The sequence below is a fragment of the Hipposideros armiger genome, unplaced genomic scaffold (assembly GCF_001890085.2).
Source record: "Hipposideros armiger isolate ML-2016 unplaced genomic scaffold, ASM189008v1 scaffold_9, whole genome shotgun sequence".
Taxonomy (NCBI): domain Eukaryota; kingdom Metazoa; phylum Chordata; class Mammalia; order Chiroptera; family Hipposideridae; genus Hipposideros; species Hipposideros armiger.
The window spans coordinates 302,955-330,282 of NW_017731359.1; the positions used below are offsets into that span (position 1 = coordinate 302,955).

At 53.9% G+C, this 27,328-nt stretch overlaps 1 protein-coding gene across 1 annotated transcript in view; it reads right to left on the reverse strand.

The window, feature by feature from the left end:
* The window catches only part of VAC14 (VAC14 component of PIKFYVE complex), a 100,556-nt gene that overhangs the window by 40,152 nt on the left and 33,076 nt on the right, over nt 1-27,328 (reverse strand). The window contains exon 13 of the mRNA XM_019654108.1: nt 10,814-10,970. Coding sequence (XP_019509653.1) covers nt 10,814-10,970 — 157 coding nt within the window. The remainder of the gene's footprint in view (nt 1-10,813; nt 10,971-27,328) is intronic.

Here is a 27,328-nt window from a genome sequence, read left to right on the forward strand (position 1 = left end):
AATCTCTATTCAAATCTTGCACCCATTTTTTTTTAAAAATTGTATTTTCTCCAACCAGCTTTATTGAACATAAAAAAATTCTATATACAAAGTGACCTGGACTTGCTGCTTCAAAACATGATCCTTTCTTAGTAATATTTTGATAAGTCAGTCCATAGAGTGTCAAAAAGGAGCTTACTCTAAAATTAACAGAGAAGTACCCAATGCATGTTAAATGAGTGGCCTAACTACTTAAACTTGAATAGTCTGTAAAATAATTAACACAGGTGGGAGTGAGTTCCTATGACAGGCTGCTGGAGAACTGATATGAGATGCCAAGAAGCCATTTCGTGCACTGCCACTGTGATGCCATCATGTTTCTGGATCATAATGTTCCCGTTATCTGATTCTAGACACACCACAGGAAATCAGTGGGGTCTATGTGCCCATTTTTAAATTGGGTCACTTATCTTTTTATTGTTGAGTTGTAAGAGTTCTCTGTATATTGGATACAAGTCTCTTATCAGATATTTGATTTGCAAATATTTTCTCCCATTCTATGGGTTGTCTTTTTATTGTCTTGATGGTGTCCTTTGAATCACAAAATTTTCAATTTTTTGAAGTCCAATTTATTTTTTCTTTGGTTACTTGTGCTTTTGGTGTCATATCTAAGAAACTATTACCTAATCCAAGGTCAGAAAGATATACTGATCTGCTTTCTTCTAAGAATTTTCTTTTTCTTTTTAAAGCTCTTACATTTTAGGTCTCTGATCCATTTAAATTTCTGTATATGGTGTGAGGAAGGGGTCCAAATTCATTTTTTGGCACGTGGATGGCTAGCTCATTGTCTCAGTATAACATAACACCTTTTAAAAGTTTTGTATATGCTTTATTTTTTTATATTTTAATTTTTTCCAGCTTTGTTGAGATGTAATTGACAGATAACTGTAAGTTTAAGTTGTACTACGTGTTGCTATGATACGCAGATATGATTACAACCATAGCGTTAGCTAGCACCTCCGCCACCTCCCAAAATTACCATTCTTTTTTGTTGTGAGAACATTTAAGATCTACTCTCTTAGCAACTTTCAAGTATGTAACACAGTATTATTAATTATAATTACCACGCTGTACGTTAGATCCCAAGAACTTATTCCATTTCTAACTGGAAGTTTGGAACTCAGGGAGGACACTGGAGGAAGCAGAGTGGGTGACAGGCATCTGGGGCCATCACTTTCTGGGATGGCACCTCTCTGTCCCAGTAATAGTACTCATGACTTCCTCTCCAGACCAGGGAGAGGATGGCCACACAAGCAGCACGAAACAGGCAGGGTGTGGGGTCTCTGGGAGTCAAGCTTGGCTGTGCGAGAGGATCTAGCTCCCAGAAGCATCAGCCCAAAGCACAAAACGTGTAGAACCATCCAGAGGGTTACAAGTGAGCCTACAGGGGAGCCCCCGTGGGCTGATGATATTCGATGCCAGTGGCCAGGAAGCAGCAGTACAACGTTCTCCTAGGAGCTATCTTTTTGCTGAAATTAGACTTCCCTTATGTCCCCACACAGTCCTTATGGAAAAGTGGGTGGGAACTGGAAAAGGCAGCTATAAATTATGCTGTGAGGATTCCTTACCAGGAGCCACACCTTCAAACTACTGTCCTCTCTCCTGAGAACCTCCTAGACTGCTCCCAGGCCCCGTCCAAGGGCCAAGCTCGAGTGAGAAGCCCAGTTCAAGGGTGGGCCTCACTAAACTACTGTTGTTTGCAGTGTGTTGCTCTGGGTCCTTGCCCGGAACAGCCTGGCCCCGGAGGTCCTGAGTGACTCTGGAATGGCAAACAGTCTCTGCCCCCTGGCCCAGAGGGGGCTGTTTGCAGAATCAAGTGTCACATTCTTACAGATCGAGTTACCCCAGGCCCAGCTGGAGTTGATCTCTGAAGAGGTGGTTGCAGCTACAGCTGTTGAGGCAGCCTGGCTGCCTCTTGGACCCCTCCTCACATCCCCACAGAGGATATGAGTTCCCCCTGTTCCCCCCGGCTGTGGTGGCCTGGCTGAAGGGCACAGCCGCCCTGCACCACCACTGGAGGCGCCTGTGGACTGGAACCCAGCCCACTGCAGCCTTCTCCTGGGTGCTTACTCATGATGGCTCCTTATGTCCCTATCTCCTTCTTGCTTTTGTATGTGCACCCCCGGCCCACCCCATTTCCAGGCCTAGTGCCGTGTAGGCTCCAAAGTATTCCAAAGGACAAAGGGACCAACACAGGGGGTTACCACAAAGACACCCTCCCCAACTGGGGCCATCTGGGACCATGGTCTCCATTCCTCAGAGGCTGGGTGTCTTGGGTAGGCACTTGGGAGGTGCTGGGAGGTTTTGGCCTCCCAAGGGCAGTGGGAGACATTGAGCATGGTAGTTAAGAGCTCGGCGTGGGAGTCCATCAGGGCTGGGTTCAGGTCAGGTCTGCCCTCTGCCATGCACGGGCTATGCAGCTCTGGGCAAGTCTTACCCTCTCTATGCCTGTTTCCTCTCTGGAGTGTGGGGCAATTAGAACCCTATTAAACGAGAAAGAACATGTACTGGGCCTGGGGCTTGCCACATAGTCTGTGCTCAATAAGCAGGGGCTGCTACTATTAGCAAACGTGCCATAAACCCAGACCACTGCATGGAGCAAACTGCTCTCACTCTCTAAGCCTTGGAACGGATGACTGAGGTCTGGGGGAGTAGTTTGGAATGTCTCCGAGTGGGGAAGACTTCAGACCTGGGAACATCTCGCAGCGCTCTGCTGAGAGGAAGGGAGGCTGCAAGGAGGAGAGGGGGTCACCTATCACTCTACCAACCCCACATTTGGGAGACCTGCCACCTTGCAGCTGACAGATTGGCCAAAGATGGCAAAAGAGAAAGCCTGGGGCTGCTCTGGACACATCCCAGTCTTCTTAGCCATAGCCCGTCTCTGGGCCACACAAGCAACTCTCAAAATCCAGGCCTGCATGGCGGCCGCTGGAGCGGGGGTCCTTGGTGGGAGGGAGGTGGGAGGCACATATCTGCAAGAAGCCGTGGCAAGCGGCTCACGTTCCCAGTGCCCGGTTGCCGGGAAAGCCGCTGCAGCTCAGCCCTTCCTGCGCTCCCCCCACTTACAGACGACAACGAGCAGGAGGCCGGCACCGAGGCTTGGCTGACAGGCCAGTGTGGTGGGAGCTTCGGGGGAGATGTCTGGGCAGGGCCTTGTGGCCTCCAAGGCTCCCACATGCCAGAGGGACTCTGGTCAGGGCCACTGCCCTCGAGGGGAGGAACCTCCATAGGACAGCGCCAGGAGCCTGGCAAAACTTGACAAAATCCTGGCCTAGCTGTGTACGGACAGCATGTCAGGACAGTCCTCTCCCGTCAGGGGGAGGGCAACACGCCCTGGATGGACTGGTCAAGGCTGGGGCCCGCCGCAGTGCTCACCATGGGCAGGCTGAGGGCCTGTTCAGTCTCTCCTGGCCTCAGTCTCCCACTGGCCACCAGCCACTTTTCTGACCTCACTAGCCCTCAGGCCCAGTTGGCTTGAGATGGGACCTGAGAGATGTTCTCAGGCAGGGCTGCAGGCACAGGAGATGGGGTGGAAGAAAACAACTCTACTTACGCCAGGAGCGACTACAGGGGATGACAGGCCCCTCTCAACTGAGCTAATAAAAGTCTGCCCAACCGCAGCCTCACTGTGGGGAGCTCACGGCGCTTCTCTCCCTGGGCCACTTCATCCACTTCTGGCTCTTGCTCGTCCACACACTTGACAAGCATGGCTGGGAATTGGCCTCCTTTCTCAGCAGCTCTGATAAAAGCCAACTCTGCTTTTATCTCCTGCTGGCGGGCGGGGCTCTGGGCCAGGTGCTGCTGGTCATCAGAAGGGGCAGAGCTGGCATAGGAGGAGCCCAGGGTCCCGATACAGGGTGCGTCCTCCGCACTGTACTGAGGACCTGCTGACGACTGAGAGGCTTTTACTCAGGCGACATTACAGACAGCACAGTCTTCCAGGCCCCCCAGGGAGGAGGTGGGGAGGAGAGAACCACCTGGTCATGGGGCTCAGGAGAGAGGCGCCCTCTGGGGGGCTCAGAAGAGCAGGAGTTTCATTCCGCAATCCTGCTGAGGACCAGTCCTGTAGCCAAATGCTGCTTGCCTCGCATTTCTGGTTTGGAGAGAAGCGGGCTCTGGCAGGAAGCTCACGTGACCACCGCTGGCCCAGGGGCAGACAGATGCTGTTGGGAGCACTCGGTACACAAAACCAGACTGGTGGGGTGGGCGGCCGGAGAGCCAGCCCCGCAGATGTTACTAAGTGAAACCTGATGTGGCGACATGAGAATCTGCAGAGCGTCTCACAAACAACCTTCTCTGGGATGTTTTGGATTGAGTTTTGTGGTTATGACGTGAAGGAGCCTCACATGTCAGGATAAAAATAGCTCTGGCCTCAATACACAACGTGAGTTACAGTTCAACAAAACCAGATGGGAAAACATTAGCCGCCCAGCCCAGGCCAGCAGGGTCCCTGCTCTGCTCCTGGCATCTGGATGGGCTGCCCTGAGGGTGTGGGGGAAGGGCCAGAGGACCCAGATGAGATCCAGGTCCTGTCGCTAACAGGCAGGCAGTCTTGAGGAAGTGACACCTTCTCCCGGGTGGCAGTTCCTGTCTGTGAGTCTCACAGGGTTAAGTTGCTTAACACGCAGTTCCTGGCACAGGAAGTGCTCCGAGGAGGGGGCTGCACAACTGGGAGGCTGGTTTGAAATCAAGGGGGACAGGTGGAGAGGGGTTAGCTTCCCCGGGACAGAGGGGGGCCAAGGGCTCTTATGAGTCAGGGTTTCAGGGGGGCTGTGGCGTCTGTCGAATCAGAGCGCTCAAACCCACGGCTGCATGGACAAAAAAAGGGTGGTTAAGATGCTGCAGCAACAGCATCGTTGGGACCTGATCCAAAAGGTGGTCACTTTCTTTTCTCTGGGCCAGTCCAGTTGAGGTTGGGGAGCCCTCTATGAAGGGCAGCCACCCAAATCCAGGAAGCTTTCCAGCTGCCCAGTTCAGAGCAAGAGATGCACTACTGGCCACAACGGGGCCCGAGAGGAACTTGAAGCTGACATGGCAGGGGAGAGGGGCTGCACTAGGATGGCGCTGCGGCTGCTGCAGGAGCCAGTAGCACTGGAGAGGGGAGAGGAGGAAGGGGCCCTCAGGATGGTCAACAGTGATGGCCCGGGGGCAGAGGGGGCTAGGCTCTCCATCTGCTGACTAGAAAAGGCCTGGGCAGTGGAGCTAGGGGAGCCTCAGACCTGGCATTGGGCCCTGGTATCCCTCCTCTCATCATCATAATGAATTTGGAAAGCCGGTACTGTTATGGGCGCCTGATGCTGGGATTCAGAGATGAGTACAACAGGCCCCTGCGGTCTGATTGGTGCTACTGAAACCGTGAGGAGAACACAAGTCACCTGGTGACCCTAATAAAACGTAATTCTGAGTATGAGGTGGGCCCGAGTATCCCCATTTCTGATGAGCTTCTAGGTGATGCTGAGGCTGCACAACCTGCACCCTGAGAAGCACGGTCTAAGAGGTCACAGCCAAGGGGGGAATCAAATGTGACCCCCAGCACCCATGCACAGTGACGGGTGGGAGGAACAGAGGCAGCACAGGAGTCTGGTCCGGGCTCCACCAGCCAGCCGCACAGAGGAGGGGCCGTCTGAGCTGCCCTGAAGCACACTGAGTTCTTGTACTAAGGACAGAAGCAAAGGCAGCGCCTCACAAGGGTTTATCTTAGCCCCTTCCATGCAAGAGCTCACAGAGGGCCAGCGGAGAGGCGCGTTGGTGAAGAGCTGGCCTCAGACGCTAGCTCTGAGCAGCAGGGCCCCGGATCGGATCCCACATGAGGGCCAGAGACACTGCCCTCTACAGCTAAGATGGTGAACAAAAGCTCAACCTGGAGCTGGGCTGCCATGAGTCGCCAGCGACGGTATAGGCTGCAGCCCCTGCTGCGAGGGGCTGGCAGCCGGCGTGAGCGGCCGGCAGCTGGTGTGAGCTGCCAGGAGCCGCTGTGAGTGGCTGGCCGTCCAGAGGTTGGCGACCGATCTGCCTCACCCGGGAAGAGCGCAATGATAATACCAACATGGGCCAGTGAAGCGATGTCCTCTACAACTTGACTGAAGAACAAAAGGACAGCAACTTGTTTGTTCCCCTTCCCCCCAATTCCACAATAAAATCTTTAAAAAAAAAAAAAAGAATTGGCTTGGGACACCAGCTCTGAGCAGCAGAGCCCCGGTTTGGACCCCACATTAGGGCCAGTGACGCTGCGCCCTCTACAGCTAAGATGGTGAACAACAGCTCGACCTGGAGCTGGGCTGCTGTGAGTCGCTGGTGACGGTGTAGGCTGCAGTGGGGCTGGCCGGCAGCGGGCGTGCGCTTTCGTGAGCTGCCCTGAGACACCGTGAGCAGCCGTCCAATGGCCAGGGAGCGATTGCCTCACCCAGGAAGAGTGCAATGATAATACCAACATGGGCCAGTGAAGCGACGTCCTCCACAACTAGACTGAAGAACAAAAGGACAGCAACTTGTCTGTTCCCCTTCCCTGATTCCCCAACACTGTTCCCCTCCCCCAACTCCCCAATAAAATCTTTAAGAAACAAAAACAAAAACAAAAAAACCAGAGCTCACAGAGCCTCCAACCGCCCCATTGCCCAATTTACAGAGGAGAGAGACGTGGTACCGAGGCAGGACACGTGCCCAAGGTCATAGGACAGGCGAGACAGAGCTGGGCTATAAAGCTAGATCTTTCCAACCTCAGCGCCTGGGCTCTTCTACATTACCTGAAAAGAGTGTGTGGGAAGAAGGGCTTTTAAGGCTCAAAGAGCAACAGGTAAAGCTTTTGGGGGCTGGGAAATGGTCTGGTGCGGCTGGAGGAGATGGAGGCAGAAGGAGGGAAAGAAATGAGGTGCTGAGGTGGCCTGAGGCCAGAAGGGGGTTCCTAAAGTCACTGTGAAGAGGAGGGCTACCCCGAGAAACTGCCAGGCTGGAGTCATGACCCAGCACCCAGGGGAGACCACCGGCCTAGCTACCATTGCTCTGTTCCTCTCCTTGGGTGGCAGAGGCTTTCAGTGCTGGTCAAGGCTGGGGTTCGCCTGTGTTCCCGTCCTGAGAGTGGGGTGAAGAGAGCAGGCTGTCAGGCCAGGCTCCTGGGTCAGCACCAATGCCTGTTGCAATCCCCCATCCCAGGTGGGAATGACAACGGTGCTCTCTTCTGAGATGTCGCAAGCTAATTAATCCACAGTGAGGCTCAGTGAGCTGACATGTGGGAAGCACTTACAGTCCCAATAAGGGATCAACAGGGATGGCTTGCTAGCTTTCTTCTAGAACTTTTTCTGCATTTGGCCACACCAGCCTGGGCTATAAGGAACAAAACCAAAGCAGGACATTTCATCTTTGCCCATGTTTTTAGAGCTGGGGTCAAATCAAATCCATCTTGAACCAGAGAGCCCTGATATGAGTTTTTATCCCACCAAGAACGGGCCCGGTGGGCAGAAGGAAAGGACAGGGCAGACTGGGTTTTAGGGGTAAACATCAGTCCTGGGTGACCTTTGGTCCAGATTTCCTGGGCTTGGCTAAGGCTGCTCCCAGTCCTGCAGGAGGGACGTCCAAGCCCCAGGAGGGAGGGTCAGGCACGGCTCTAACAGGGGACTGTCCTAGAGGCCTCCTGCTCCTGCCAAGCCTGCTGTGCAGGCTCAGGCCCCTTGGGTCTGCTCGAGGGGGGCTCAACATGCTCTCTCCCCAGGGCCTGGAATAGCCTTGGCTGACGCCCCTCTCCTTCTCCCCCGAGTGTAGATGGGCAGAGAAGGCACAAAAGTTGCCAAGTGATAGGAGACCCAAGTGGTTGTTTCATTTCATTTCACCAAATCACAGTCGAGGGAGCCAGGGAAATGTGGTGTCCCTCCACAGGCTTCCCTTGGGGCTACCCACCCAGGCGGCTCCCCTCCTGACTCCCCCAGAGGTGGCCCTCTTCCCAGCCTGGGGCTCTGCAAAGGTCAGGAACAAAGGGGGCACAACACCACAGCCTCTGCCTGTACTACTGGAGGGACAGATGTTGACACTTGAGCAGGCAAGAGGAAAACCCTATGTGGGCAACTCTGCCTATGGGCCCCGGGGAGCACAGTGTGGCCCACTTAGGCCGACACAGCAGCTCCCCTACTGCTGCATGCCATCTGCACCATCTGAGTTTACAGACCCAACATGCAGGCGGGGCCATCTGGTTTCCTACCAACACCACGACTTCATCTTTGCTAGGCTCCCTGCCTCCTTGGCTTTCCAGAAAATCCCTTTACAGGGGTTGGGTGAAGCGATCTACCCTAAAGGGACATAGCACTGCAGTCTGCAAGTTCTCAGAGCTGTGCCCTGGAGAGCCAGAGGAAAGCAGAATCCAAACAGGAAGAGGGTTTGGCCCTGCAGCCGCTGTCCACATGTACAGCTAGATGGAAACAGACAGAATGGCCCCCTTGCTCGCATGCCTGAGAAGTAATGTGACGAAGAGCAGCCCACAGAGGAAGGAGTGTACACTTCCTGCATGCTTTCTGACCTAACGGCTACCCTCAGCAACCTCGGTGCCTGGTGCGTGCCCTCCCCAAGGCAGCTAGGGACCAGCTCTGGCTTCCCATGCTCTTGTATTACTGGTATGAGCTTGACCTTGACCTTTTAAAATTAGACTCCTTTGAAAAATCTGGTGCCAGCTGTGAACACACACGCATGCGTGGTTCCCACACTACTTGAAGTGCACACAGGAGTCTCAGGCGTGGCGCTCAGCGCTGTGAATCCTTGAATCAAAACATTATTGGCTGTGGGCACTTCCTTGTTCTTTCCAGGATGTAATTTCTTCTCATCTGGCATACTTGGTTATATTTCTATGAATTCAGGGTGAGTCCCTGGCTGATGTGAGCCAGTCTGACAGCCTTGGTGAGCTGGGGCAAATCTTCACTGCCTCAGCCTCGTTAGTGGCCCACCCCTCTTGCGGGGGGCCAGGAGCTGGGGTTCAGAGTGCTTTGCCATCCATGTATCCACCAGCCCTTGTTCCCAAGCAGCTAAAAGGGCTTGCTGCTGTAGGGCACACTCGGCCCTCTCCAGAAGACCTGGGCTGCCCACAGCCATTTCTCTGGCCCATCCGGCCTCTAGCTAGTAAGCACTTCAGTCATCCATTTCACTTTCCCGGGGAGAAAAGCCACTTTACAGATGGAGGCAGGGCCCTGGGAGATCAGGGTGTCTTCCCCTGCCCCCTGCCTGGGGCTGTGCTGCCTCAGCTTTTTGCCTCTGCCACTGGGGAGAGACACTCCAACAAGGGAATCTGAGGGCCGCACTCTGCCCTGCAGGTGCCTCATCTTGGCTGCTGCCCCCTCTTCCAGTCAGGTCTCACTGCCACCCAATTCCTGCCTGCCCCCCTTTTCCAAGGAAGAGCCTTCTGCTCCTCACGTCTCTCATGCAGGGTCCTACCCCCACACGAAGGCTTGGCCCCCACACTCAGCCTGTGGCATTCCTGTCATCCATCTGGAGGACTTCAGGTTGACTGCCAAGGGCCGACTTGGGGACGCAGGATGGAGAATGGAGTCCTGGGCTGTGGGAAAGAGGGTGGGAACCTCAGCAGGGGTCCCAGGTCAGGATATGGGAGCCTCCCTGACGATGGCCTCTGGTTGCCCAGAGGAAACTGGGCTTGTTGGCAAGGAAACTACTGCATCCTGGGGAAACAAGAGAAGGAAGGTGGGCTGCTGCTAGAGCCCCTTACTCCTCCCTTGCTTCAGGCAGAAACAGCTGGAAACTTGGGACCAGCTGCAGGCAGAGTGTGTGTGCAGTGATGGTAGACTAAGGCCTGGGTGCTACATGATACCCTGCTGCAAGGGCCGGGGTGGGACTGGACTTCGAGTATCACTGGGGAGATGTCTTCAGTGCACGGGCCGTCTGTGATGACCTCGCAGTCTTGGGGTGCAGCCAAGCCTGCAGTCAGGGTTCCGGTGGCTCCAGGGAGCAGGTGTTTCCAGGTGTTTTCTGGGACCAGCCTGGGAAGGCCACAGAAGGGAGGCTGCTGCTGAAAGGCCCCAAATCTATCTGATGTTTGGCTTCAGTATCAGAGAAGCTGTCTAGGGCCTTGTGCCTGGATGTCAAGAGCTGCTCAGGGGACAAAGAGACTCCAGGCAAACACCCAAGATTTGCCGGGTACTTTCCTCTTGACTTGCATCCCTGGGCATTTTTCAGGATGGTGTTGTTGGAGGGAACTGGCACCTGCCTGGGAGGGAGGTGCTAGAAGTCGCACTGGGAGAAGGGCTGTCTGACGTCTAGAAGGAGCCTGAAGAGTGACCATCAGGAATGCCACGGCCATCTTCATGGCCAAGGGCTGCCCGGAAACATCCTGTTTGAATTATACTGTCTCTTGCCTGGGCTGCCTGCCATGTTGAGAGCTATTTTTAGCTTCTCGGTGAGGAAGGAAATGGCTGCCTAGTCTTCTACCTGTGAGACTCGACTCCAAAGCCCCTTGATTCCTGACTACGGAGACACTGCCCCAGGGAGAGACAAGCAGCTGATTCAGGTGGTTTTATATTTAGCCAATGGCTCAAAAGGGTGAACGGTGGAGGAAGATGAGGAAAAAGGGATATGGGGTGAGAGGGCTGCTGGAGTGTGAGCTAGGAGGCAGCAGGACAGCGAGGTCCACTTGCCTCTTGGAGAGTGGCAGATCACTGACCTGTCACACTTGGGCAGAACTCCAGGGCTCAAGAGTGACAGCCCCAAGGATGGCCTGGTCCAGGATAAGACAGAGCACTGGCGTTCCCAGGGTCCGTGAAACTGGAATCATCAAGGGATTACTTACCGGGACTGGTCAGTAGGCCGCCTCTGCCAGGGGTGGGCACCTGAAGCTCTGAGTGGCTGACCCGGAGGTCGGGGCCATCGAGGGGGCTTGGGTCATCTGTTTGGCCTGCAGGGGAGGAAGCAATTTCTGCCAGCACCTCCAGATCCTTCAGGATAACCTGGGGGGAGAAAAGCAGAAGATGAGGGACAAAGACCTCCACAGCCAGCTACATCTAGGAGGTGGGGAGGGGTCTGCAGAGTGTGATGGGCTGGTGACAACTGCCAGGACTATGGCTGTAACAGTGCCCAGAAAGTTCTACAAAGGATTAGATTGAAGAGAACAAAGACAGGCAGTGGACAGGAGCACTAGAGGAAGGAAGCTGGAATCCGAGGCCTGGAAGTCAGCTCTCCCATGCCTACTCTTTTCTGGTCCCCAGAGTGGGGATGTCAGGGTCCCCAGGAGATACGAGACTCAGGCACAAGGGCAGCTGATGCCCAGACCATGACCAGCAGTGCTCTCCAGGCCACACTTCTAGGTGTGGCAGCCATGGCCCAACCCCTCACCAGGCCATAGGACAGATCCTTTTGCAGAGGTGACACCAGGCCATGGCAGACCCCAAAGGACCCTCCACATTTGGGGTGTAACTCTGGACTCCAGGATGGAGGACTTCCTAATTTTCAGACATGCTGTTCAATTCTCGGCTGCCTCCACGGTGTTCACAGATACGAGTAGGGTGGGGCCTCTGAGCCTGACCTATGCCTCCAAGCTGTTTCAGGGAAGACGCAGAATTGAGCGTGGAGAACAGTCCAGAGGGTCAGTGCTGTCACATGGTCTCGCAGGGCTGCCCTGACAATCCAGAGGGCCCTGGACCACTGGAAGCGATGCAGAGATCCAGGTGGGCCCAGGTACCATGACAGGCCAGCTGGCGGGATATGCTGACTAAAGTCAAGGTAAGGCTACGCTAGGGCTCTCTGTGGATGATGGAAATGTCCTGGAGTTAGATAGTGGTGATGGTTACATAACCTTACCAATATGCTAAAACCACTAAACTATGTATTTTTAAAGGGAGAATTTTATCTTGAAAAAAAAAAAAGCTACTAAACACTCAACGCTAGAAAGTGGTTCCTGTCTCAAGGCAGCTAACATGCCAGTGCCTCATCCTACCCTGTCCAGTTGTCACTTCTCCTGGTATCCCCTCTGCCAGCCTGGCACACACAACTGATCCCCTTGCCTGTCCCTTCCAGACCCATGGTCTTCTTCCAGCAGCAAGGTGTGTTTTGCACACAATTTCCCCAAGAGGCTACACTCCCCACCCTGCCGCACTCATCTCACCCAGGTTGGACATGGCACTCACACAGATGCCACCTCCCAGCTGTCCTTGTGCTTCCCCAGTCTCTCCCGTGTGCTGTCCACGTGCCGGGGCTGCAGGTGGGTGAGACCCGCCCCAGTCCATGGTCTGGAGGCAGACCCATCCGTGCCTGCCCTTCCGTGCTTTGGTATATGTGATTTTGGAACATTCTGACTGTTGGGCTGCATGGAATGGATCCGGGCTGGCTGAAAAACAAGGCTGCTAAGCAGCCCAGATGAACAGCAGGAGCAAGGGCTGCCCTGGTGTCCAGGCCGAGAGCCAGGGGCCTGGGTAGGACTAGGTCCAGAAGCAGGGAGACCCTCAGAAGGTTCTCTGCTTTGGCAAAGGCAGAAAGAGGACAGAGGGGAGGGAAGGGTGGGGTGGGGGAACAGCAAAGCAGCAGCAGTGCCGTGCTGTGCGCAGGAGCAGCCCGAGCCCTGCCTCGCAGGATGTGCACAGGGCATGCACTCCAGACACTCGGCTCTCTAAGCAAGCCTCTGTCTAAAGGTCAAAGAGGTGAAGGGAGACCAGGGAATCCAGGTGGGGGAGTGATGTGTCCAAAATTAAACAGTGAGGCAAGAAGCAAGCCAGCAGCACCTCAAAAAGTTAAACACAGGGTTTCCATAGGTGTACTCTCACTTCGAGTATTTACCCATCAAGGCTGAAAACATGTCCACACAAAAACTTCATAGGAATGTCCAAGGCAGCACTGTTCATCATAGCCAGAAAGCGAAAACAACCCAAACATCCATCGATTGATAAACGGAAAACAGAATGTGGCATATCCATGCCAGGGAGTATGATTTGGAGACATTAAGGGACACAGGTCTAATACCTGCTATGGCATGGATGAACCATGAAAAATCCTGCTGAGTGAAAGAAGCCAGATGCATAAGTCACACACTGTATGTGAAATGTCCAGAATAGGTAAATCCACAGAGACAAAAAGCAGATTAGTGGTTGCGAGGGGCTAGGGGGAAGGACACAGGGGTGACTGCTCATGGGCACAGGGTTTCTTTTTGGGGTGAACATGTTTGGGAATTAGATAGGGGTGATGGTAGCACAACCACATGCAAATACTAAAACTGAGTTGTTTGTATACTTTAAAAGGGTGAATGAGGGCCAGCCGAGTGGCGCGATGGTTAAGAGCTGGCTTGGGATGCCAGAGGGCCCCGGTTCGGATCCCACATATGAGGGCCAGTGACACTGCCCTCTACAGCTAAGATGCTGAACAACAGCTCGACCTGGAGCTGGGCTGCTGTGAGTTGCCGGCGACGGTGTAGGCTGCAGCCCCTGCTGCAGTGGGTTGCCATGGGCTACCGTGTGTAGCCAGCAGCCAGTGTGAGCGGCCAGTAGCCGCAATGAGCGGCCGTCCAGAAGCCGGCAACTGATCTGCCTTGCCTGAGAAGAACGCAATGATGGTGCCAACTTGGGCCAGTGAAGCAACGTCCTCCACAACTAGACTGAAGAACAAAAACAACAGCAACTTGTCTGTTTCCCTTCCCACAATTCCCCAGCACTGTTCCCATCCCACCAATTCCCCAATAAAAAAAAATAAAATAAAATAAAGGGTGAATGATATGTGAACTGTATCTAAAGAAAGAGTGAAGTTAAAACCCCAAACTGGCCCCCTAATTCCCAGTCCCGCGGTACTCAAGAGCAATCTGCTTCTTGCTCTGTCCATGGCCGTGGTGGTGGTGCTGGTGATGGGCCTCGCTGACCTCCTGCGATCTCACACCTGGTTCGGACTCCCAGGAGAGCTGAAGAGCCCGAGGAGGCAACCTGTGTCTTTACATCTCTTGTCAGCATCCCTGCACCCCTCGTGTGGCCCACTCCTCTAAACTGCAGGCTTCTCCTCTCAGGCCTGGCTATGCAGGGGTACAAAAGCACTTGTTCTCCAGGCAGCAAGTGAGAAAAGTACAAGGGAGCTGGGGCCAGGCCACACTCAGCTAGATCCCGACCCCACAGGGCTACACTGACCCACATCAGGTTTCCAATGGCTGCTGATTTCCCTGTCAGAAAAGACGCTGAGGAAGAAGCCGCAGCACCTGAGAGGCCCGGCCCCTGTGAAATGTCCCCAACCTCTGAGTGGCCCCAGGGCCAGGCTGCAAGAGAAGGCGGGGGACAAAGGAGGAAGAGGAGGAAGCTGTCCTTGCTCTCAGCCAGCCAGAATTCATGCCTTCACTTGTCTCACCTTACATTACACACAGTCACCTGGTCAAGGTAACAGGAGTCCACTGCAAACCCAAACTGGAGCACCAGTTAACTTCATCCATACAACCCCTCTCCCCCAGCATCTACTGAGCACCGGCTGTAGGCAGGGACTTGTGCCGGTTGGAGGAGACGCAGGCTGACTAGGACAGGACTCTGAAGAGGTCACAGGCTTGCAGGAAGTGCTATGGAGGCCAGCAACTCGGCCTGAGGGGAGTGGAGTGCTTCGGAAGTACCCGGGCCTCAGTTTCCTCATATGTGCATGGCTGTCGTGAAGGTCATAGCTGATACTTTAGACACCGCTTGTGTTACGAGGCTTTCGGTGTCACAGCAGAATGTGGTCAATGGCCCTGGCTTAGGGACTGGGCAGGTCCCACATGGAGGGCTCCAATCTCATTCCCCACCAAAGAGGATGTGCACCGCCCATCTCTGTATCGCCTCCTCCCGCCCCACTGGAGAGCACAGCCAGCAAAGCTGCATATTTTACTTTCTGAATTCTTATTTTAGGAAGTTTAACACCAAATGGCAAATGAATGCAAATTCCACTTCAATTGCACAATTAAAGCTGGAAAGTTGTCTACAGGTTCCTGCAGTAATCCCAGCCACTCCTCTTGTGCTTACATATCAGAATTGTCTCTGGTCCCCAGGAGCTGGCAAAAAGCCCGAAGACAGACAGCCCTGCCTGGGGCAACACCACGTGTACTTGTGTGTACACACACACACACACAGCCTGCCTTCCAGTCCCTTCAAGTGGCATTGGGAGAATAGCATCACAATCTCCTTTAGCCTCCTACAGACAAAGAGGGGTAGCGGCTGCCAAAATGGAGGGCAAAGAATGAAGTGCCACTTGGGGGCTCCGAGGTGGCTCTCTGACACCCAGGCTCCTGTGCCCATCAAGTCCAGCGGACCATCAAGCCCCACTCAGTCCAGGGGCTGAACCTCAGGCTTCGGGGCCACACTCCGATGCAGGCCTAGGTCAGGACCCTGCCTCTGCCTGGGGAGCGAGGAGAAGCCCCCTTGGGAGAGAAGGCCGTAGGAGGCAATGTCAACAGGGGCCTGGGACAGGGCAACAGAGGGGCCACCGTCCAGCTGGACCTGGACTTGAGTATCTGTGCCAGGCCAGGGTTTTGGTGCTCCACCCCCTGGAGAACCCATAGCCGTTGGCCTGTGGATAGGGAGCGCTGGGACAAGGACACAGTGACCTCAGCAGCAGCCTTGCTTACGGGGCACCTGCTCAAGGCCTAGATGAAAGGCCCTGAGCTATAGATGCGCTTCTTGGCTTCTAGAAGCAGAACTAGTCCTCCTTCCAATGAGCAGGCTGGCCTGTAATCCTGGCTCCGAGAATGGGAAAGGCTCAAAGCAGGAGGAAGCCACGCCAATTAGTATGCACTACACAGCTTTTTGCAAAATGAATATAAAACACTTGTGCTTTCTTTTTGTGTGAGAGAAAGAAGGGGGGAAAGAGAGGGAGGGAGGAAGGTTAGAAGAAAGCAATATTCTGCAGGAGCAGGAGTGCCTGCTGTTACCATGGCAACGGGCTGGGGGGGCGGGGAAGGCACATCAGCTGGTCCCTCACCCTGGAGTGGAGTGAGCTGGCCATCTTGGAGTGAAAAGGTCGGTGGCAACTGGGTGTGGAAAACATCTGACAAAGCAACTCTGAGGGGAAGGCCGCAGGGATGAGGGGGAGGGGGCTTCACACCCCCTATGGCTTGGGGAGCAAAGACAAGGAAGCCAGGGTGTTGCTGAGAAAGCCTTTCTTTCAAGGTGGTGACTTGACACCAGCAAAGGGCATCTTTCAGTGGGGGAGGGGAATCATATGGATGGGGCCACTGCAGGCTGTCACCCCGCTGCATTCCAGCCAGCCAGGGATGGTCTCTCTGGGGTGGCAGCTGCTTCCCTTCCTTCTTTTAATGGTTCACCCAAGCATTCCCTGTCCCAACATCTGGTCCACAGACCAGTCCTGGAAAACCCTTTGTGGCAGGAGCTCCCTTTTCTCTGTCCCTGAGGTGCTACTAGCCACTCCTTCACCACCTGGGAACAGCTGGAGGCCCAGGGCTGTGCAAGGCCAAGTCCCTAGGCTGGGAGGGCTGTCCTCGCCTCCCACCAGGTCTCCTAACTATGAAATCCCCAGGTGAGGCATCGGCAGATGTTGGATAAATACTTGCTGACTTACAGCGTCAGGCAGGAAATGGAAGATGGATGGTTTTCAATAGCTTCGGTCAAGGGGATGGATGGAGAGGCCGCCCCCTTCACTCTGCCCACTTATCTCTAAGAAACTTTTGTCAAAAGTTTGGCTAGGCCACTGGTCAGCTGATTAGGCTCCAGATGTCCACTGGCTCAGCCTTCCAGCCCTGAGAGAAGCGAAGGAAATCCCCAAGCTGGGCCCTCTCCAAGTCCCATTCAGGAGGAAGCTGCAAAAGTGTTTCCAAGGGACACACTAGGTACTGGCAGGAGAGGTGAATTCAGGCTAAAGGTCCTGGAGGCTGTGGTATGGCCCATGTGGGCCGCTGCCAAGGGCTATCTGATGCCTCTTCCCAGAGCAGTGGGGCCACGGAGATGTGTCAGAGATCTGGGTCAGGTTGGGCTGCTCCTAACTCTTGGGAAGCGGAACTGAGAGTAAGTGCAGAGGGACCTAAGTCGGGCTTCAACAGAAGCTGTGGGGCCTTCTGCTCCTTTTACAAGGGTTACAGCCCAGTGGATCAGGCCTCTTTTTTATTTTAAAGATTTTTATTGGGAAATTGGGGGATGGGAATAGCGCTGGGGAATTGGGGAAGGAGAACAGACAAGTTGCTGTTGTTTTGTTCTTCAGTCTAGTTGTGGAGGACGTTGCTTCACTGGCCCAAGTTGGCACCATCGTTGCGCTCTTCCTGGGCAAGACAGATCAGTCGTCGGCTTCTGGACGGCCGCTCACGGCAGCTGCTGGCCGCTCACACTGGTTGCTTGCTACACACCGTAGCCCATGGCAACCCACTGCAGCAGGGGCTGCAGCCTACGCCGTTGCAGGCGACTCACGGCAGCCCAGCTCCAGGTTGAGCTGTTGTTCAGCATCTTAGCTGTAGAGGGCAGTGTCACTGGCCCTCATATGTGGGATCCGAACCGGGGCCCTCTGGCGTCCCAAGCCAGCTCTTAACCAATGCACCACTTGGCTGGCCCTGGATCAGGCCTCTTGGTCCCCAACCACATACAGAATGGCTCCTGTAGCTGGTGGAATTGTTCAGAGAACAGACCCTAAGAAGCCAGGCTGTCGTCCCAGAATGAGGCTAGAGGAGCTGAAGGAAGGCCACAGGGACTCTTACAGGCTCCAAAGCAGTCACCCTAGGAGTGCTGGGATAAGGCACCAGGGCTGAAGGCCCCCACTTGGACACAAATTAAACGGCCTGGGAAAGGGGTACCATTCTCAGACAAGCTTCCAGCTACAACAGGGTCAGAGCAGGCCATGCCCAGCATCTCCTGGAGGGCCGGTCCCACAGCTCTGCCTTCTGCAACCAGCAAGGAAAGCACTGCCAAAAAGCACATTTAAATTTAGGGGTGTGGGAGAAGGATGGCTTAGGCTATTTTATTTCTCATTGAGAAAGCCACCTTGATTAAAAACCTTTTATGGGGCCGGCTGAGTGGCTCAGTTGGTTAAGAGCTTGCTCAAGAGTGCAAGCTCTGAGCAACAGGGTTGCCAGTTCGATTCCCACATGGGCCAGTGAGCTGCGCCGGAGCTGAGCTGCCGCTGAGCCACCAACAGGTGGCAGGATGGCTCAGCTGGTGAGAGCACGTGGTCCTAACAAGGTTGCCTGTTCGAGATGGTGAGCTTCGCCCACCTGCAACTAAAGACTAACTCAGTAGATTGAGCTGAGCTGCTGCCCAGGTGGCTCAGGGGCTAGAACACGCGCTCTTAACAAGGCTGCCCCTTCGACTCCCGTATGGGATGGTGGCTATGCCCACCTGCAACTAATTGAACACAGCACCTTGAGCTGAGCAGCAAGACGACTTGGAGCTGAGCTTGCTGCGCCCTCCACAACTAAGATTAAAGGACAACAACTTGGCTGTTCCCCTTCCCCAATTCCCCAACACTGTTCCCCTCCCCCAATTCCCCAACAAAATCTTAAAAAAAAAACACAACAAAAACCTTTTATGTTTTAGTAAAGCAAAAAGAACTTAAAAAACAGAAAGGACTGTATCTTGGTTTGTGTTGCCTGACTTTGAAGGCATGACCTTAGGGATCAGGACTCTTCCTTTTCTTTCTTATTTTTAATAAACTTTGAAATCCTTTCCTAAGTGCCTAATTCTGTACCATATATGCAAAAATATGCAAAAGGCTCACACCTATTCTTACTGTTAAGTTCTACTAACACAGCCTGGGTTCTGGCAGCTTAAAACAGTCCAGTCACCATCCCTCTGAGGGTGGAGAAGAGAAAGGCCAGCCTGGGGCAAGACAACTTGGAGACCAAGCCCCAGCTCCCCTTCCCGCCCACCCCCAGGGTCTCCTTCTTGCTGATGCCAACCATTGCTCATTTGCATCATGCCAGGCCCCTGACCAGGAGGGTGCACTCTCAGCATCATAAATTCCCCCCATGAGCTAGGCAGGGAATGGGGATAAGCCTGCTGTGCTGAGGGCAGCAGGGGAGCAGCACACACACCGTTACCGCTTGGTTACCAGGCGATGAGCAGGGGGCCAGCTGTCTCCAGGGCACGGGTCCATGGCAACCAGGAAAGTCGCACAGGCTCCCTGGTCTCCTGCTTGCCTCCAGGTCTCCACTGAATCCCAGTGTACTTGCAAGCTACACTGAGCTCTGGCCCGGGAGGCAGGCAGGCTCTTCTCCAGTTCCAGTTTCCTGTCTGTTCTAGCGGGGCCAGGTGCCAGCAGGGGAGGGCCCAGGAGAGCGGGGAAGGCCTGAGTGGGGTCAGGTCACCACACCGTCCCCGCCAACCTATTTGTTCACTTTCTCACAAAATGTTTGAGTGCCTGCTATGTGCTAGACATAGCCTCTGTCCCCACAGTGTGACCAGGGCTATGAGAGTACACAGGGGACTAATTACACGGACGGGGACCTGGCCAGCCTTAATGTGCATGATGAGTGTGTGTGTGAGAGTGAGACAAATAAGGTTTCATGGAGAATCTAAGCTGAGCTCTTGACCAAGTTACTTCACTTCTCTGAGTCTCGGTTTCCTTTTAGGTAAAGTGGGGGACACAGGAGAACCTGCCCTTGAAGGGTTGTGCTGGAGATGAACTAAGATCATGCACAATGATGCCCAGTGCTGGGTCTGGCATGGAGCAAGTGAGTGTTAGGTGGGAGCTCTTTCCATCAGCAGTGGGGAGATGGGTTGTCCTCAGCATCACCCAAAAAACCCGCCTAACCATGGGCCTCATGACGTGCCAACAGGAAGTTGTTAGGGAAACTTGGCTGACTCCAGCTGTGGCCATCTCCAGCGGAGGAAAAATCAACACGCATCTTGGGAGAAATTCCGACTTCTGAAGATGCCATGAGCGGGTGCAAGGTGAAGAGGGGGCCTTGGCCCGGTCACCACCCTGAGGCCTACAGAGAGAGGGCATCAAGGCCGAGAGCTGGGGCAGGGCCTGTAGTCTTCCGATAGGATCTTATGCTGGTCCATACCTGCGGCTCTCAACCAGAGATGGACATGAAAACCACCTGGGAGTTTGTGGAAAATACCGCACCCAGGCATCGAGGCCCCACCTGAGGGAACAATCAGGAAGTCTGAGCTCAGGCCCAAAAGCTTCAGGGGATCCTGACGGCAGCCCTGGTTTGGAAAGCTCTGTGGTAGGGCTTCTGTCCAGCTCCCCTTGGTGGACTCCCTCGTGTAGATGGGCCCTACTTGGAAAAAGCCAGCCTCCCCTTTTCCCACCCTTGTCAGTCCCACCTCTGCCTTCATCAGGAGTCCGGGTGGGCCAGGCAGCACGCACCGCCGCTCAACCCACTTACTCCAGTTACCGTGCTGGCTCTGGGTCCTTACTTGCTCATGAGTGGGAGGAATTCAGGCAGAGATAAGTACTAAAACACTCCTGGCACACAAACCTGCCTTCCTCAGGCTGGATGCCACCAGGCCAACTGCAATTATTGTGGGTCCCCCCTTTAATCAAGGGTAGCTGAGGTGGGGCACTGAAAGCATAAAGGACAGAAACACGGAAGAATGACAGTGAACAGAGGACCTCTTGCCAGGAGCAATTCTGGGACTGTTAACCACTGGTCACCTCTCTTCCCTGCCAAGGGCTCTTTTCAGAAGACCAAAGTCCTCCCAGGACCCTTAGCGGTGACTGCCAGTGCCTCTGCTGGGCCATGGGGGCCTAGGGCTGGCTGTCCCTGGGGACTGGGGCTGCCTCTTTACCTTGCTACTGATCAGCCATAAGGAGAGCTGAGTGAACAAGCGTCCCATGTCTTTGGCAGGACCCCTGGAGGGCTGCAGGGGTGAAGGGTGCATGCCTCTCTGGTTTGGGGTGTCCACGCTGGGGCCTTGCTTGTTTCCCCGTCTGGGGTGGGCCCTTGGCAAGAGGAACCGAGTTCTGGGCCCCGACATCTACTCCTCAGCTCTCGGGCCTGGCATCTGACCCAATCGCACCATCTGACTGTGAAGAAATCTTCGGAATTGAAGGGTTGTTTTGGTTTGTTTTGGAGAGTGGATGGAATGGAAATTGGAGTGAAATAAAAACTGAGACAAGGATATGAGAAGGAAAAACAAGTCCCATTCTTCTGGAAGACTGTCCACTTTTGAGCAGGCTGCATTAGTATTCCGGGGAGTCGAGTCAGGACCACACAAAGTCAGGACTAACACAATCCAGTCCAATCGAATTTTAGGAAAGAGAACTGAGGTGAGGACATGCCGTGGACTTGCTGGTCCCATGGAGAGCAGGGCAGCGTGGACCAGAGGCCTGCCGTCCTGTCCCTCCCTGGACCGCTTCCCACACTGTCCCTCAGCCATCCCAGCCCCTGGCCCCACTCCTTCTGGATGGGGCACTGGGCCAGTGAGCAGCCCAGGCAGCCACATGGCTGCCCTGATCAGAGTCGACTGCACAGAAAAGATACGTCCAGAACTGCAGCTCGGCCAAGGGCAAAAACACCAGCAACTCAACGGGAGGGGCTGGCTTGGGTAAAGCAGTGCCCCCAACCCACTGGATCCCCGCCCCACTCGGCAGCAAGGTCAGAACTTGTGTGGGGTTTTAGATGTTCTGGGATCAGACACACCCGACTTCTAATTCTGGTTCCTGGTGGTGTGACCTTGGGCAAGGTAAAGCCTCATGCCTCAATTTCCTTTTATGTCAAATGGGGAAATTAAAACCACTCCAGGACTGCCAGCAGACTCGTGAAGACAATAGATGCAATGCGCTCTGAACTACCCCATAAACTTCGGTTTTTGTGCCCCTTCTCCGTATCTCCTCACACAGACCCATGGGGTCTGACACACAGCACCCACCATGGTGAAGGAATAAAGCCAGCAGTGGGGTTGTTAGACAGGCTGTCATCAGGTCTCTAAGCTGCCCTCCAAGAAGGGGCCTCTCATGAGGTGGAAGCCCTCATTTCTGGGGCAGACACCGAGGTACGGCCATTTTCCAACAGCAGGCCCTCCCTCCTGAGACAGAATAGCGCAGCTCCTGTCACCGTGAAACTCGAGTCAGAAGAGGGTCCCTTGGGGACTCAGAGTCTTCCCCACCATTCCTCACAGCACAGCTCTCAGGTTTGGGGCATCCCCTGGGGGGGACCCCATGCTAAAGTGCCTGTTGTCACTAACTAAATCCCCCCTTTTTAAAAAAGATTTTATTGGGGAATTGGGGGAGGAAAACAGTGTTGGGGAATCAGGGAAGGGGAACAGCCAAGTTGCTGTCCTTTTTGTTCTTTAGTCTAGTTGTGGAGGACGTCGCTTCACTGGCCCATGTTGGTATTGTGATCATTGCGCTCTTCCTGGGTGAGGCAGTTGCTCGCCGGCCATCGGACAGCCGCTCACGGTAGCCCATGGCAACCCACTGCAGCCCCACTGCAGCCTAGCCGTCGCTGGTGACTCACAGCAGCCCAGCACCAGGTCGAGCTGTTGTTCACCATGTTAGCTGTCGAGGGCGCAGCGTCACTGGCCCTCATGTGGGGCCTTGCTGCTCAGAGCTGGCATCCTAAGCCAGCTCAACCAAGGTGCCACTCGGCTGGCCCTAACTAAATCCCTTTAAAGCAGAGATGAGTCCCTGGGCCCAGCTGACCCACCCACCAGACCACAGTGACAAGGGTTCCCTGGGAAAGGGAAAGTCAAGGGAGCACTTCCATGGACTGAGGGGATGAAGGATGGAGAAGGAGAGGGACATGATAGGATAACAGGGATATTGCTCCTGAGACAGGGGAAGGCAAAGGCAGTCTCACCCCAATCTGGGGCACTGGGCTCAGGCTGCCAGTTAGGAGTGGCAGTGCTGATGGCGTTGTCACAGCACAATCCCAGAGCTATCCTGCTCGTCTCTTACACGAGTCTTAACCTACTTCTCTTCTGCACAATCAGCTTGCCCCCCGTTTGAGGACCTCTTCAGTTCTTTAGCTCCATTTCTTCTGGGACCTGGACTGTGAAAACAAATGCAATACTCTCCCCCTCCCCCAAAGTCAAACATCCCTCAAACACAGCCATGTCTGTTCTCCTGTGAGCCCCCTGCTGGTGAGGGCTCCAGTGCCCTAAGACAGTGAGTTGATGGGCCAAGTTTTGCACCAAAGAGAAAAGCTGATGAACCCTCTTCTCTCAGAACTCAGCAAAGGCTGGAGCAGCCCCTGGGCTGCTGCCCCACCGGTCTGGGTCCTTCTGAGGTGTACCATGGGGCTGAGGACAGGGGAGGCACCAGGCCCACCTGGACTGGGATACATCACTCTTCCCATGGTGTACTCTAAGTACTTTTGTTAGGTGCCCCCAAATCACTCCTTAGGCCTACCTGCACTATACCAGCCTCCTAGGTCACGGCTGCATGTCACACTGGGTGTGATGTGACGGCGGGGCCACGCTCTCCACGCAGTTAATGGGTTCCTGAGCTGGAAACTCTAGCACTGCCATGAACAATGCCCTCATAGCCCTACCGTCTAAATTTTCTAGAAAGGTGGTTCTCATTCTTTTTTTGTGCTTCTACAGTCACATAAGCTATAAACTCTCATCAGCAATTTTTCTTCATAGTTACTCTGAAACTAGGGGAGAGGAAAGGTTGAGAACCTCTGCTCTAAACGTTAAGGACACCCCAGTTCTGAGATGCTGAGCAGAGTCTGGGGTGGCTGCGTTTGTAGCCCTAGCAGGGCATGCCCTTCCAGAGCTCAGTGGCATCTGAAGGTTTTGATTCGGAGCAAGAGTCTGCGGCAGCAAGAGGCCCTGATATAGGTCGTCTGCCAATGACGCCATTTCTGTTCCTTCTCCTGGACCCAGCTGGGAGCCTTCCCACCTGCAATGCTGCAAACACAGCCTGCGGACAATGGGGACTTGCTCTCGGCCCTGGCAGCTCCGACTCAGGAGAGGAGGTTGGGAAGGGGAAAAGTACAGAGAGGGCGCTGGTCTTGCTGCCCACTCTCTTCCCCTTGGGTTTTCTAAGATCTGGAGATGGACGATGAGCCCCTCAACACCCTGCCCCCACTGGCCATCTGCACGGTCCTAAAGACAGGCAGGGACACAGGACACAGACCACCTTCCATTCCGGCTTCTGCTGCTGAAACTGAGGTGGGAAGGATCTGGGCAACACAGAGACCATCTTCCTGACTCCAGTGTCTCTGCCATTGGGACCTTCACAGAATTACCAGCATCAGAGGAGCCAATGTTTACCACTTGTTTACACGTTTTGGGTCCTTGCCGAGCATTCTACAGTCAGGATCTCACTGGATCCTCATGACAAACCTGGGAGAGTGGTTCCACTGTTATTCTTGGTTTTTGGATAAGGAAACTCGGCTCAGAGAGGCTAGGTCACTTGCTTAATGCCAACCAACTATGAAGTGGCAGAGCCAGGATGGGACTCTAGGACTGCCTGTTCCCAAAGCCCATGCTCTTCACCACCAGGTTGTGCTGTCACCTGGAGAGAAAAATTACCGGAGAGGAATGCCATTCAAAATCACAACAAAAATATAAAGTACCATAAGTAAACTTCATCATGAATGAATAAGGCCTACAAAAACAGACCCTAAAGCTTTACAAGACTTATCTAAATGGGATAAGCCTTGCTCCTGGGTGGGAGAGTTTAACAGTGAAAAGGCCAACTTCCCCCGAAGAACCTTCAACAGGTTGTTCTGATGGGCCAGGCTGTGGGCGGGAGCTTTATACTGCCCTTTAAACAAGAGTTTCTGTGGCAAGTGTAGACATCACTAGCCCATTTCACAGGTCAGGGAGGTTCGACTCGCTGCCCAAGGTTCATGGCGAGGAGGGGTGAGAGCTGAGATTCAAGCTCAGGTCTGGGGGCCAACTGTCTGGGACGCTATGTTCAGTCAGCGGGAACCAGACGTCCATCCGGGTCTCTTCTAAGATTGAGGTTGTTTTTTTTTAAAGTTCTACATTTTTGTTTGTTTGTTTTAAACAGCCTTTATTTTTTAGAGCAGTTTTAGGTGCACAGCAATACTGAGCAGGAGGCACAGATTTCCCACACAGCCCTGCCCCCGCACATCACAGCCTCCCACGTTATCAGCATCCCCACTGGAGTGATGATGAAACTGCACGGATGCGGCGCTATCCCCCGGACTCCACAGTTTACATTAGGAGTTGCTCCTGGTGTTGTATGTTCTATGGGTTTGGACAAGTGTATAGTGACATGTACCCACCATTATACCGAGGATTTAAATCGCAGCGTGGGAAGCAGTGGTGACTGGGAGTGGGGGTGAGGGTGAGGAACGACTCTGAGGCCCCTGCTGGGCCAGCCACATCATCAGGAGCATGGAGAGGAACCATCCTCTGGGGCTCATGGGCAGAGCTCACTCGGGCAGCTGCAGGCTCGGGAGACAGCCAACAACTGGCACCTTCCAGGCAGGGGAAGACGCGGTCCCACCACCCCTCCAGGGTCCTGCAGGAAGCTCTGAGCATGCGCCCCACATTCCAGGCTGTTGAATCAGGGGTGCATTTCCACTTAAAAACAAGTAATTGGATCTCTAGCTAATGGGAGGATGTCTACTCTGGTGCCAAGAATATCAGTTTGACACCTGCAAATTCTTTCTGACAAAAGGGATTTTCAGATAAAGTCTGCAAGGAGCAGGCGGTACTGAGCAAAGAACCACTTATCCTCAATAACGGAAAAGCAGAGACAACTGAGGATGCCAGAAGGGTGTGACCACTGAGCTGTCACCGTGGTGGAATGGGAACAATGACAGACAAGACATCCCGGAAGCCACGTGCCAATGGGATGAGGGAACATGGTGGAGGGGCAGAGCCAGGTCTCCGAAGCCTGAAGCCCCGCCGCACCGGCTCCCGCATCATTAACATCTGCATACACGCTGTCCCCTGGAGCCAGTGGCTCTCACCCAGGGAGAGGAGTGTGTGGGTTTATTATCATCACACTGACAGAGAAAATCACTTTGCAACAAGATGAATCAAATGTCCTCGATATACAAAGAGCTCCCAGAAGAAATTCGTAAGAAAGTAGACAAAGGGTCTGGGGCCTGAAGGGAGAGCTTTTTCAGAACACACACCGCTTTCCACACCAAACAGAACTCTTCTCAAGAACTTGTGGAACATGAGAAGGCGGCCAGAAATGGGGATGATGATACAACTAGACATGAGCTCAACTGCCCAGCTGGTTCTGATGGGGGTGGCTAGGGCCCCACGTCATGAAACACAGGCATGGTGGTTATGTGATTAAAAGGATGGGCTCTGGAGTCAAACAGGTCTGGTTCTGAGTTTGCCTCACCACTTCCTAGCTGTGTGCAAGTTACTTAACCTCCCTCGACCTCAGTTTTCTGAACTGTAAAGTGGAAATAGTTACGGTATTTCCCCACAGAACTGCTGAGGGTTCTCTAGATACTATAAGTGAAGGGTCCAGTACTGTTCCTGGCACAGTAACGACTTCATACAAGTAAGCTGTTATTAAGAATTTTCCAAGACATGGGGATAACCTGCGCCTCGAGACCCCGAGGCTGGATGTAAGGACCTTCGCAAGGGTTGTCATATCCAATAGTGAAGGAGGCTCCAAGGGGCCTTTAATAGGAAGGGGTCTCTCCCCCGCCACTCTGGCTGTGGTCCGATTTGATTGAATGGGCTTCAGGGTCTTGAACCCCAGTGAGCTCCGATCTGATATCAGGGCTGTGTTTGGAAATACTGGGAAGGCCCAATAGAGAGCATTTTCTAGATATCCTAGAAAGGAAACTCCAGGAAAAGAGGGACTTTGTCTTTCATGGCTGTAGGTCCACTGTCAAGTACATAGTGTGCCCTGAAGGTCACCAAAGAGATTGGGCAAGGGACACTTAGGAATGTGATTCTGGTGAAGAAGCCGGATGTGGCAGAATCAGGACTCACCACTGCTTATTAAGGTCCCCAAATCCCTGCCCTAGAGAAATGGGAAAGCAGGGACTCTTCACTCCTGTTACAGCAACACCCCCGCCCCCAGCAACTGTCCCCAAGAGCAGCTGCAATCCTCTCCCCAGCGGGGACTCACACAAGATGTGCCCCAAAGCCCTGACAACATTTGGCGCTTCAGCAAATGGAATTTCCACAGCCGCGACCCGAACAGAGCTGTTTAATGGACTGCATCTCCTCCCGTTCCCTTTAAATGCACATGCACACAAAACCCATCGCAAGCAAAGAGAGCTGGATGGGATTAAACAACTCAATTTAAAGGATTGAAAACTCAGCTGCTTCCAGTGAAGTCCTAAAGAAAGAACCAATCAGCAAAGTTCTTCTCTTCCTTTTTGTATTGAAATGAGGGCTGTGACTGTGCAGTGAGTCATTCTCAACTCAGGCAGAACTGGGCCAAGTCCACCTGGGCCTCACGCTGCAGTGGGTGGTGGGGGAAGGGAAAGAGAGGGTGTGCATGCACACATGCGTGCGTGCGTGCGTGCGTG